General features: G+C 39.4%; 1 protein-coding gene across 5 annotated transcripts in view; it reads left to right on the top strand.

The window, feature by feature from the left end:
• The window catches only part of LOC125456234 (CMP-N-acetylneuraminate-beta-1,4-galactoside alpha-2,3-sialyltransferase-like), a 543,155-nt gene that overhangs the window by 117,008 nt on the left and 413,206 nt on the right, over positions 1-12,941 (top strand). For all 5 annotated transcript variants that reach the window (XM_059647998.1, XM_059647996.1, XM_059647999.1 and 2 more), the window contains exon 2: positions 2,588-2,735. In XM_059647998.1, coding sequence (XP_059503981.1) covers positions 2,618-2,735 — 118 coding nt within the window. In that variant the 5' untranslated portion in view covers positions 2,588-2,617. The remainder of the gene's footprint in view (positions 1-2,587; positions 2,736-12,941) is intronic.

The raw sequence follows: 12,941 nt of genomic DNA, 5'->3' as shown, positions 1-12,941 counted from the left end.
GGCGAACTTGTGTAAGGCATGAATTTGACATTATCTGGAGTATTGTATACAGATCTGGATGCCATATCTGAGGTAGGATTGAATGCTTTGGTAAAAGTAGAGAAGATGCTTGCGAATGGTTTCAGGGATGAGAAACTTCAATCATGAAAATAGACTGAAGCAGTTGGGACTGTTGTCCTTGGAGAGGAGAAGGCATAGAGAAAATTTCAGTGAAGTTTCCAAATTCATGAAGGCGCTGAACAGAGAAGTTAGGGAGGAACTGTTCCCACTTGTAAAAGGATTGTGAATGGGAAGGTGCAGATTTGAAGTAATTTGCAAAAGAAGCAAATGTGATGTGAGGAAAAGCTTTTTCACATAGCAAAACTATTTGTTTCGGAATCCTCTCCCATCCCCTTTTCTGATGAAGGGTTAGGCCCAATCCTTTGATTGTTGGCGGAACCATCTAGTTCACTAGTGTCCTTCGGGGAGGGAGACTGCCATCCCGACCGGTCTAGCTCACGTGACCCCACAGCAATAAAGAATAAGAAAGGGCATCTAGAAAAGCGTAATACAGTCAGTCTGAGTCAACACTTTTGTGAAAGAAAATTTGTTTATGACGAATGTATTAGTTCTTTGAGGATGTAACAGGCAGATTGGGTAAAGGCAAGCCAGCAGATGAAGCGTGTTTGGATTTGTAAGACATTTGATAAGGTGCTGCATAAAAGGTTACTGTGCAAGTTAGGAAATTGGGATGTTGGGTGGTTACAGGTTGACAAGGACAGAGGGTTGTTTAACTTAATGGGAAACAGAATGGAAATAAGTGTGTAACTTTCAGATTAGCAAATTGGCTGTGGAGTTTCACAAGGATTGGTGCTGAGCACTTGACTATTTACAGTGTGTGTTAATGATGTGGGATGAAGGTGCAGACTGTAGTGCATCCAAATGTGCTGATGATGGACGTAGGTAGGAAAGATGATCAGAGGATTAGAAAGGGTGGACAGTGAGAGTCTTTTTCCGAGGATGATGACTTCAGCTTGTACAAGGGGGCATAGCTACAAATTGAGGGGTGATAGATTTAAGACAGATGTCAGAGGCAGGTACTTTACTCAGAGAGTGGTAAGGCCGTGGAATGCCCTGCCTGCCAATGTAGTGAACTCAGCCACATTAGGGGCGTTTAAACAGTCCTTGGATAAGCATATGGATGATGGTAGGATAGTGTAGGGGGGGAGGGGCTTAGATTAGTTCGCAGGTCGGCGCAACATCGAGGGTCGAAGGGCCTGTTCTGCACTGTAAAGTTCTATGTTCTATGAAATTGTTAAAGTCTGAACTACACTGCCTGGATATGTGGTGAAGGTATTTTCAATCTATGCATTCAAAAGGGTACTTGATGGCTATTGGAATAGAAACAATGTGCAGGATTATGGGGTAAAACAAGAAAATGGAACTATGAGATAATGCTCATTTGAAAAGATGGTGCAGAGACAATGGGCCAAATTGTAGCATCCTGCACTGTATCACTTTTGTGATTCATTCACTCTTACTGTGACTAGTTCTTTTCAGTGGAGATAGCACAAAAAAATTAGAAATGTGATCAGGGAGAATTTGAATTTCCCAAATAATTTTATACCATTTACCTATCACTTCCTGCAGAAAATCAGTACTGACTGTGTGTATTTGGCCTTCTGTAATTTTTTTTTAAATAACATGAACTACGTCATCCAATGTATGTATTAAGTCTCAGAGTAGCAATGGATATTGGGGATACATTTTATTCACCTAATATTCAGATTTGAAGAGCCTTTGAAATTTGATTCATTATCACAGACCATTTCAAAATATTGAAAGTTTAAGTCTGACTGAATCTGAGGCTGACTGCAGCAAATTTCTCTATCCCCTACTCCTGATAAATTTCCAGTGAAGACTAGAAAGCCCCTCCAAGATATGTAAATGACACAAGTCTAGAAAGTTCAGGAACCAACTCTCCTTTCTGCTAGTTGGAGATTTATACCAGTTCTTTAAAGGCTCTCCCTCTCAAATCAGTGTGTGCCACAAAGTGATAATACAGTGTGTGAAGCTGGAGGAACACAGCAGGCCACGCCGCATCATAGGAGCAGGAAAGTTGCTGTTTCGGATCAAGACCGTTCTTTCTGAAGAAACCTGAATGCCAACTTTCCTGCTCCTCTGATGCTGCCTGGCCTACTGTGTTCCTCCAGCTCCACGCTATCATCTCTGACTCCAGCATCTGCAGTTCTTACTATCTCTGAGTGTGTTACGTGGTTACCTTTATTTATTTGATTCAATATTCAAATCTTTACTGTCCTGCTCTACCTATCTTTACCTGCTATCAAGTAAATTGTAAAATGTTCCTGTGCTTCTGTGGTTTCTTCTACTAAATCTCAGGAATCTGCAGAAATAATAACCCGCTTCCTTTTGAAAACTACTGTTGTGGTATTTCAGTTACTGTTATACATGTTGTGTTTGGATGGGAACTTCTTTTTTCAGACAAAAATCTCCAACATCAGTATTTTGTATAAGTTTAGATATTGTGGACTTAACAGTTTTCCCTCCATTCTTACCAGAGTTAATTAGTTGATTTTATTTTGAATAGGTACTGTAGAACTCTGGGAATAATGTGAAAATGAGTTTGCTGGGATCTGTCCGCAATTTGTTGCTGGCTCTTTGTCTGATGCTGGTCTTGGGATTTCTCTACTATTCTGCTGGAAAGTTACATTTGCATGGATGGGGACAGGAACCACGTGAGTCATGAATGTACTATTTTAAAAATGTTCTAAAATCTTTTTCTGATCTTTTGTTTCTTGATCCAAATGCTGAGGTATTGATCTGTGATTTCTCACAATTGTGGGGTTTGGGACTTCTTGAGATATTTTAACCTGTAATCAAATTGAATGTCGGGGCGCACTGTAACCTTTTTTGTTCTGAATCATGATCTGTGTCTTAATGCAAATGTCATGGAAGCATATTTTATTCAATCATGTATGTGTTAAAAGATTATTGTGACTAAGCAGGAAAATGATCCCCCTTTAACTGGTTTCTTTTTAATCACTGGAAATGTATTGCGTCAGTTTATAGGGGCTAAACTGCACGCACTCAGAAAAGGGAAGGAATGGAGAAAACATTTGGCCTTTCAACCATCATAGAATCCCCCACAGTCAACATCTTGGTGGTGGAATAGGGCTTCTGAGCCCTGGGCTTGTCTGCTCTATCCACCTTCCTTTAAATGTATTTTCTTTTTTCTCTCTTTTCTCATTTTTATTTTCTTCTATTTTCCTTAACTCCAGGAAAGAACCTGGTCGTGGTGATAGCATCCATTGGTTCTGAGGAAGGGTCACCGGACTCGAAACATTAACTCTGTCTTTTCCTTCACAGATGCTTCCAGACCTGCTGAGCTATTTCAGCAACTTCGTTTTTGTTCCTCTTTTAAAATGTTCATTAAAATCTCTGAACAAGCAAAATGAATGCAGTTTAATTTTTTGGCAGACAAGGTGTTTATTTGGATGGTGCCATAATTATGTTATGGAAAAACAGAAGTTAATTAGTGCAACTTGTGTTACAGCAAAAAATACGCAGTGCTAACAGTCCGGTTCATAAAAATTACAATTATGCAAACAATCTCACATGAGTGTCACTTAAAATATGTTGTTACACTATTTAAAATCCAGCAGGGGGAATTCAATGTAATAGCATTCTGAACCCAACTTGAGAATTCCTAAACAATATCAGTGTATATTTATGTAGAAACTTTAATGTGGAAAAAATATGGAAGTCTTGTGGATTACTTGGCTAATGTCTCATTCCAAGTCTTGTTGGCACAGAAAGATGTAGTTCAAAAGTTTGGTAATCCACCAGCTAATCCTTCTAGCTTTCCCTACAAGTTCCACAAAAAATTGTTTTTTCTAACACCGATATCATTGTTTTGCTTATTTTCCTTCATCATACATAATGAATCAATTGAACATTACACTTTACAGCCCTATAGATATCTCAAGAAATACCAAATCATGTGCAGACGGTTATGAATCAGAATGTGTACTGATCAGTAACAACCCTATTATTTTGATTTGTCAACCAAAGCTGAAGTAGTCTTGCATGTTAGATTCCAAAATGTGCAGTCAGGTTAATTTCTGGCTTTCAGCATCCCAGATAGCAAATTAGAAAGCAACTTAGAATGGTTTATTATCATGTATGTTCAGAATGATTTTCAAATGAGGAGAATTGTTAGTAACAATTCTAGATTTTCTTTTACCTGTGCCATCTGGATCAGGAAGACTGATTCAGTGGAACCAAATCATGCATGATTAGGCTATCAAGTATCTTTTATCTTTTTGTGAAGTTGAAGTTCATTGTTTTTATATATACTGTGTTTGTGAAGTCTAGGTAATTCTGAATATATGACTGAATCCCAGTGTTGAAGAGCAAAGGTCAGGCCACTGCTGCAAATAAAAAATATATGTTGCCCAAGTTGGTCCTTATTATTAGGTCTTGTAGCATTATAATGTAGAGTACTGAAAAGAAAACTTTTTCAGTAGATCAAGTTTCAATCTAACAGGCCAAGAAATGCAAGACTACTAATTTTGTCATCACTCTCAGGCATTGACATGCACAGTCTTGAAGTCATAGAGCTGTACAGCATGGAAACAGACCCTTCGGTCCAACTTGTCCATGCCAACCAGATATCCTAAATTAATCTAGTCCCATTTTCCAGCATTAGGCCCATAAATACTTCCTATTCATATACCCATCCAGACCCCTTTAAAATGTTGTAATTGTACCAATCTCCACCACTCCTCTGGCAGCTCATTCTATGCATGCACCACCCTTTGTGTGAAAAAAAAATTGCTCCTTAGGTCCCTTTTTAAAAATCTTTCTCCTCTTGCCTTAAACTATGTCCTTTCGTTTTGGACTGCTATGGCGGGGGGGAGAGGAAGAAGGAGGAGGAGGCAACTTGGCTGTTCGTCCTGTCCATGTCCGTCATGAGTTCATAAAGTTCTATACGGTCATCCCTCAGCTTCTGACACTCCAAGAAAAACAGCCCCAGCCTACTCGGCCTCTGCCTGCAGCTCAAACTCTCCAACCCTGGCAACATCCTTGTAAATCTTTTCTGAACCCTTTCAAGTTTCACGACATCTTCCTAGAGCAGGGAGACCAGAACTGGCCTAACCAATGTCCTGTACAGCCACAATATGACCTTCCAACTCCTTTACTCAATGCACTGACCAATAAAGGTAAGCATACCAAACACCACCTTCACAACCCTGTCTTACCTGCAACTCCACTTTCAAGGAACTATGAACCTGCATGTCAAGGTCTTTTTTTTCAACATCACTTCCCAGTACTTCTTCATTAAGTGCATAAGTCCTGTCCTAATCTGCCTTTCCAAAATGCTGCATCTCACATTTGTCTAGATTGAACTCCAACTGCTGCTTCTCAGCCGATATGATTAAGATCATGTTGTGCTCTGAGATAACCTTCTTCGCTGTCCACTACATGACCAATTTTGGTGCCATCTGCAAACTTATTAATCACATCTCTGTTCATATCCAAATCATTTCTATAAAGGACAAAAAGCATTGGACCCAGCACCAATCCTTGTGGCATTCCGCTGGTCACAGCCCTCCAACCTGAAAAGTGAAATAATCAGGCCATAATTCGGTCTGCTTACTGAATGAAAAAACTAACTTTTTTTTTTGAAAGCTGTTTTTACTCTCCTGAGACCATATTTTGATAGTTTGACTTAGAGAGGAGAGTAATGTCAACTAGGAGAGTCATGTTCCAATCATAGTACAAAAACTTGGTTCTGAGGAATTACTGCATTTTGGGGACCTTGCCATTTTAAAAAAAATTGTCCATTTAGATATAAAAGATTCTCGACATTATTGGGGGAGTAGGAGGGAAATCTCCTGATATCTTGCATAACTATTTTTTTCAGCTTTTTTTGGCAGCTGCATGGTTTTTCTTTTAAGAATTGAAGTTCATAATTTGTTGTAGTTTTCATGCGTCTCCACTTGAATGTTCAGCTATCATTTATAAATCGTTGTAAATTGGTACTAACCATCCTGTTTATCCTGTTTCCATACAATGTAAAAGAAGACATATGAGTACACCACAGCCCCATCAGCAGCTGAAATTTCTAGTTAATAGTTCGGTAAATGAGTTTACCGTGATCTGTAACTGAAGCTTCTGTCTGTCTTTCAGATGACGTGCTAATGTGCGTTTTTGTTTTTGTTTTAATATCAGATTTCCAGGATTTAAAAAATCTTCCTTCATTATTGTTGCTTCTTCATTACCATGCAATTTATTATATAATTGTTTTGGACACAGAATGGTAATAATTGATAATAAATGCACTGTATTTAGGTGACCTAAATGGAAAATGTGCTAGCTTTTTGGACAGATATACATGAATGTATGCTTGGAAGGAGGAATTCTCTGAATTCAGTTCGTAACAGCAGAAAGAGTTGTTCCCTGCCAGGTAATTAATATAATGTAAATTTAATTGTGTTTTTTGAAATTGGAGTTCGAATACTTGTGTTGTAGGTTGTGGTAACAGCACAGTACCAGTGGAGGGAGACATTGTCTTACAGTAAAAGACTGTTTCTTGGCTAGGTAATTGAATATAAAGCTGAGTTAACTAAATGAAGTTTAAATGCAGTGCCATTGTTGCTACTAATTTGACTTGTTCTTGCATCTAGTCAGTCACGATACCTTACAATAACTGAGATAGAACAGTTGATTGTAGTTTGATCAGATTGTAACATCGTGCTTTACATTCATTCATGGCCCAGCTTCAGCAACACCCCATGAACCAGCAGCCTGTGTTAGACCTAAATAACAAGGTGTAGAGCTGGATGAACACAGCAGGCCAGGCAGCATCAGAGAAGCAGGAAAGCTGAAGTTTCGGGTCTGGACCTTTCTTCAGAACCTTTCTGAAGAAGGGACAAGACCCGCAACGTCAGCTTTCCTGGCCCTGCTGTGTTCATCCAGCTCTACACCTTGTTATCTCATACTGTAGCATCAGCAGTTCCTACTATCTGTGTTAGATCTTTTAGTGTTTTAATTTTGACTGCACTTTTTTCTAAGTATATTTAAAGCAAATAATAGTGCATAACACAAATATTTTGTCCAAATATTGTGATTAATTTCCATATTTTAATATATCGCTTGGCAATGTGAAAATGGGCGTTGAGTACTGACAAAGACAGTGTTTATTTATATTTGGACTAGACTTGGGTAATAATTTGAGAAATGAACATGGTGTACATATTTTCTAATTAACTTGTTCAGATACTTTGCTACATACCTCTGGAGCAGTTGGGGCTTGAATCTTGAACTAACTAGTCCAGCAGCAGGGACATTATTACTGCTCCAATATAATCCCATAAATAGTATGTACTATAAAAATGGAATGTCAGGTTATGGGAGTATTTGCAATGTGTTGAATAGTCATTTTGGAAAATGAGAGAATAGGGAAGATGGCTACAATTTTTTTTGCTGACATCTTGATTTGAGGACTGATTTTCATAGAAACTCCACAGCAGTGAAAAGGACATTTGGCCCAATGAGCCCACACCACCCTCTCTGAAGAGCATCCCACCCAGATCTTTTGCCCCCCGCTACCCTATCCACGCAACTGTACATTTCTACGGCTAATCCACCTAGCTTGCATACTACAGGGCAATTTAACATGACCAGTGCACCTAACCTCCAGATCTTTGGACCCTGTGGTGAAAACCAGAGCACATGGAGGAAATCCACACAGACAAAGAACGTGCAAACTCCACACACCCAGTTGCTTGAGGATGAAATCAAACCTGGGTCCCTGGTGCTGTGAGGCAGCAGTGGTAACCACTGAGCCATCGTGCCACCCATCCTGTGTTAAGAAACAAAGCAAAATCTTAAGTACACAGCATCATTTGCATCCTGTAAAATTACCATCATTAATGTAGGCAAATGTGACTGCGTTTTTAAAAAAGCAAAGTGCAAAAAGAAACACCATAAAGAATGACAAATGATGTTGCTTGAAGAATAACTGCTGATCAGGACATCAGAAGAATTAGTCATAGAGATATACAGCAGACGCTTTGGTCCAATGAATCTATGCTGACCAGGTAACTTAAATTAATCTAGTTACATTTGTCAGCATTTGGCCCATATCCTTCTGAACCCTTCCTTTTCATATACCCCTCCAGATGCCTCTTAAATGTTGTAATTGTACCAGGCTCCACCACTTCCTCTGGCAGCTCATTCCGTACATGGACCACTGTCTGCGTGAAAAGTTGCCCCTTGGGTCCCTTTCTTAAATTTTTCTCCTCTCTCCTTAAACTTGTGCCCTCTAGTTTTGGACTCCCTACCTTGGGAGAACGACATTGACTGTTCACCCTTTGTATGTTACTCATGCTTTTACAAGCTTCTGCAAGGCCACCCCTCAGCCTCCGACTCTCCAGGGAAAATAGCCCTAGTGTATTCAGCCTCACTCTCTAGCTCAAACCCTCTAACCCTGGCAACATCCTTGTAAATCTGCTTGAACACTTTTCAAATTTAATAATGCTGTAGCAGGAAATCCAGAATTGAATGCAGTATTCCAAAGGTGGCCGAACCAATGTCCTGCACAGCCACAATATGACCTGCCACCTCCTATGCTCAATACACCAACTAATAAAGTGAAGCATACTAAATGCCTTCTTCACAACTACCTGTGACACCATTTTCAAGGAATTATGAGGATGGACCTCAAGGTCTCTTTGTTCAGCAGCATTGCCCAGGACCTAATCATTAATTGTATGAGTCGTGCCCTGACTTTGTGTTTTCAAAATGCAGCACTTCACATTTAGTGATTAAACTTCATCTGCCACTCCTCAGCCCATTGGTCCATCTGATCCATATCCTGTTGCATTCTGAGATAACCTTCTTTGCTGTCCACCACACGACCAATTTTGGTGTCAAGTGCAAACCTACTGAACATACCTCCTATATTCACATCTAAATCATTTCTATAAATGACAAGAAACAGTGGCATACCACTGGTCACAGGCCTCCAGGGCGGAAAGTAACCCTCCTCAACTCTGTCTCCTACCTTCAAGCCAATTTTATATCCAAATGGCTAATTCGCCCGGTATTCCATATGACCTAAACTTCTTAACCAGTCTACCATGCGGAGCCTTCTCGAATGGCTTACTGAAGTCAATGTCGACAACGTACATCACTCTGCCTTCATCAGTCCTCTTTGTCACTTCTTTTAAAAACCTCAATCAAGTTAGTGAGACACAATTTCCCATGCACAACACCATGCTGACTATCCCTAATCAGTCATCTCTTTCCAAATGTATGTAAATCCTGTCCCTCTGAATCCCTTCCAACAACTTGCTCACCACTGATGCCAGGCTCACTGGTCTATAGTTCCCTGACTTTTCCTTACCACCTCTTTAAAATAATGGTCCCATGTTAGGCAGCCTCCACTCTTTTGGCAACTCGCTTGTGGCTATCAATGATACAAATATCTCAGTAAGGGGGCTGTAATCACTCCCCTAGCTTCCCACAAAGTTCTAGGGTACACGTGATCTAGTCCTGGGGATTTATCTACCTTTATGCATTTTAAGACACCTAGCACCTTCTCCCCTGTAATATGGATACTTTTGAAGATATCCCTGTTTATTTCCCCAAGTCCTGTAGCTTTCATATCCTTCTCTACAGTAAATACTGATGTGAAATTCTCATTTAGTATCTTGCCCAGCTTCTGCACGTAGATGGCTATGTTGATCTGGAAGGGATGGTATTCTCTCCCTGGTAACTGTTTTTTGTTCTTAATGTATTTGTTGAAACCCTTTGGATTCTTGTTAACTGCATTTGCCAAAGCTGTTTGATGACCCCTTTTGTCCTTCTGATTTCTGTTATACTCCTTTAGGGATTCACTTGATCCCTGCTGTCTGTAACTGATATATGCCTCCTTTTTCTTGACCAGAACTTCAATTTTCTGCTCTTTTACACACAGCCTACAAATGCACTTTCTTGCATCCATGTAAATAGGGAGTGGAGGGCGTCACTTTAATGCCTCAACCAAGTACAGCAATGCCACGATACTGCAATAGTTTCAGCCTTGATTTTGCCTAATGCTTTGGCAGAATTTGAACACTAATTTTTGACGCATGCTAAGGTGCATCCAAGACAATTTTTGAAATGAGAAATGATGATGGAAGAAATCAAGTACTAGATTACTTATTTAGAAGTGAAAAATAACTAAAAATAAAAAGGGAAGGAAAACCTTCCGTCCCATCTGTATGCTTCAAAGCGTATTTACAGCCAATTAATTCTGTTTTTAAAGCATGGTTACTGTTATGTGGGAAATAGGAAGTGTTTCTGTTGAATCCAGTGCCGTTAGCCATTTATTCCTAGCACATGAAGTGAATCTAATTGGCCAAAGACTGGTATTTGTGATGTGGTAGGCCTTAGAAGGCCAAGATGGATCATTCACATAACATCTGACTGAAGATGGTTGCAAATACTTTTACTGTCAGTTGTAAAAATGAGTCCATATCTCTGGTGCAGAATGGGTTTTCCGTTGTTAGATTTGATTTAAATTGACTTTGCTGTTGCCACATATGCTGAGATAGAGTGAGTAGTATTGTTTTGCATATTATCCAGGCAAATCAAACTGTACATATTGGTAATAGAACAGCATCAGAATATAATGTTACAGCTACAGACAAGGTCCGGAGAAAGATCAACTTTAAAATGAGCAGTCTGTTCAAAAGTCTGATAACAGTAGGGAAGAAGCTGGTCATGAATCCGTTACGTGTTTTAAGACTTTTGTATCTTCTGCCTCCGGGAAGAGAGTATAACCAGGGTTGGAGGTGTGTGCTTTGATCTTGCTGGCTCCTCTCCCAAGGCAGCAGGAAGGAGAGATATAGCCAATACATTGAAGGCTGCTTTGTGTGATGGATTAGGCTGCGACGGGATAGTTCTGGAGCCTTATCCCTTTATTTGTTTAGCTGTTTATTAACATCCACAGTAGAATGTGGCAATACTGAAGAGGTTTGGTGGGTCACTTAATTCGACTTGCCACGTGCTAGAGCATTTCATTCATGTCCAAAACAAAAGCCTTGCTTGCACAGTGTGGCCCCATTTTTTCATAGATAAACAACTGAAAAGAATCTGACAGACTTTTGATTCTTTCACATCCAACTTCCTTCCTTGGACCACTTGACATATCTCCAGAGTCTCCTCTCAAAAGGCAGATGTAGTTGATGAAATCCACACTATCTTCACTGCATTCAGTCTAGGCACAATGCAGGCTTAAGGATTCGTATAAAAACCTACAGAACAGCAGATTCTTTAAATTAGAAACAAAAATAGAAATTGCCGGAAAAGCTCAGCAGGGCTAGCAACATCTGTGGAGAGAAATCAGAGTTAACGTTTCGGCTCCAGCTCCAGTGACCGTTCCTACAGACACACCAACACCCCACACACGTGCACGCACACAGTCTCTCTCTCTCTCTCTCTCTCTCTCTCTCTCTCTCTCTCTCTCTCTCTCTCTCTCTCTCACTCAAACTATGCAGCTTTTCTCCTTATTTATGATCCCACACGCCTACAGTATTCATGGAAAATTGCATTAGCTTCTCAATTGAATGAATCCAGCCTACTGGACAATCTTACCACCAGATGTGATACTGAAATGTGGGTCAGAAAGATTATGATCATTGTAAGAATGGAGAAATACTTTCTATGCATCCTTCCCCTTACGCATCAAGCCCTAATAGACTTGATAACCTATATTACCTGTTTGAACACACATTCCATCTGTCTTGCTGAGAGAAAACACCCTTTTTCTAGGAGAGCATGGGGATAAGAGATTTAAAAAGTGTCCTTATTTTCCCTTGTTATTGTGCTTTCTTTGTGTATTGCTTTTTGATTTTTTTTACCCTATGTGTGGTCTTTCTGAATATATCTGGTGTGTCTCCATATCCATGACTATTCATGTTTGCTCTCTCTGGTTTTGCTTTCTCTAATGCTGTCGCTTTATCTCTTGCCCCAGGAATGAATAAAAATGTCATCCATATATTAACAGTGATAATATTGTGCTGCTCCTTTTAAGTTTAACAATGTGTACTACTTTTCAGTAATTGCTGTACCAAGAATAATAATGTTTATTCCATTGGTAGAACAATATATGTTCTCCACTGTGTTTACTGAAGTGTTGAGTTAAAGTTATAATGAGATCTTTTGAAGTTAATCTTGTTTTAAGTGACCAATTTTTGTCTCGATCACAATTTTTCCTTGCTAATGACCTTAGTGTTGGGGCTTATCAAAATTTACACATCCCTAGTTTTTCTTTTTTTTGGATGACATACTTTGCTTTTATTCATTGACAAGAGTGGTATGACCGTTATGCATTTTAAAAAGGTGATTCCTGGCACATGATTAAAATCAAGTGAAATTTCAAAATTGATTTTTTTGTAGCGATTCATAACAATATTTTACAAGTCACTTGGCATCAACATATCCATTTTAGAAACTTCTGTGAACTTGGAGAAACTTGAAAGAGCAATGTAATTCATCAACAGCTGGCATCTTCCTTTTATTCTGAGCTTTTACTTAGAACAGCCTTTGCCCTACAGTCTGAGATTTCTTACAGAGCTCTAGGATAATGGCCAAGTTCCCAGGACCCAAATGAGAAGACAAAGATCTAGCGTATTTGAGTTTGCTTTTTAATTTCACCAGTTGCCAATAATTTGGCATTTGTCAAGACATTTTAATAACTGTCATTTAAATTCAAATCAAAATACTGCCGATGACAATACAGTACATTAGCATTCCAGTACCTGTGTCACTGAGCAGAAAGCTTATGGCTTGTAGACACCAGGGTTTGTAATCTCTTAGCAAGACAGATCACTGGATTGAGACCAAAAGCTGAAATGTCAGCCCCTTCCTGAGGTTAGAAACCTTGATGG

This window comes from Stegostoma tigrinum, chromosome 8 (genome assembly GCF_030684315.1).
Source record: "Stegostoma tigrinum isolate sSteTig4 chromosome 8, sSteTig4.hap1, whole genome shotgun sequence".
Taxonomy (NCBI): Eukaryota; Metazoa; Chordata; class Chondrichthyes; order Orectolobiformes; family Stegostomatidae; genus Stegostoma; species Stegostoma tigrinum.
This window is presented reverse-complemented; position numbering and strand designations above follow the sequence as displayed.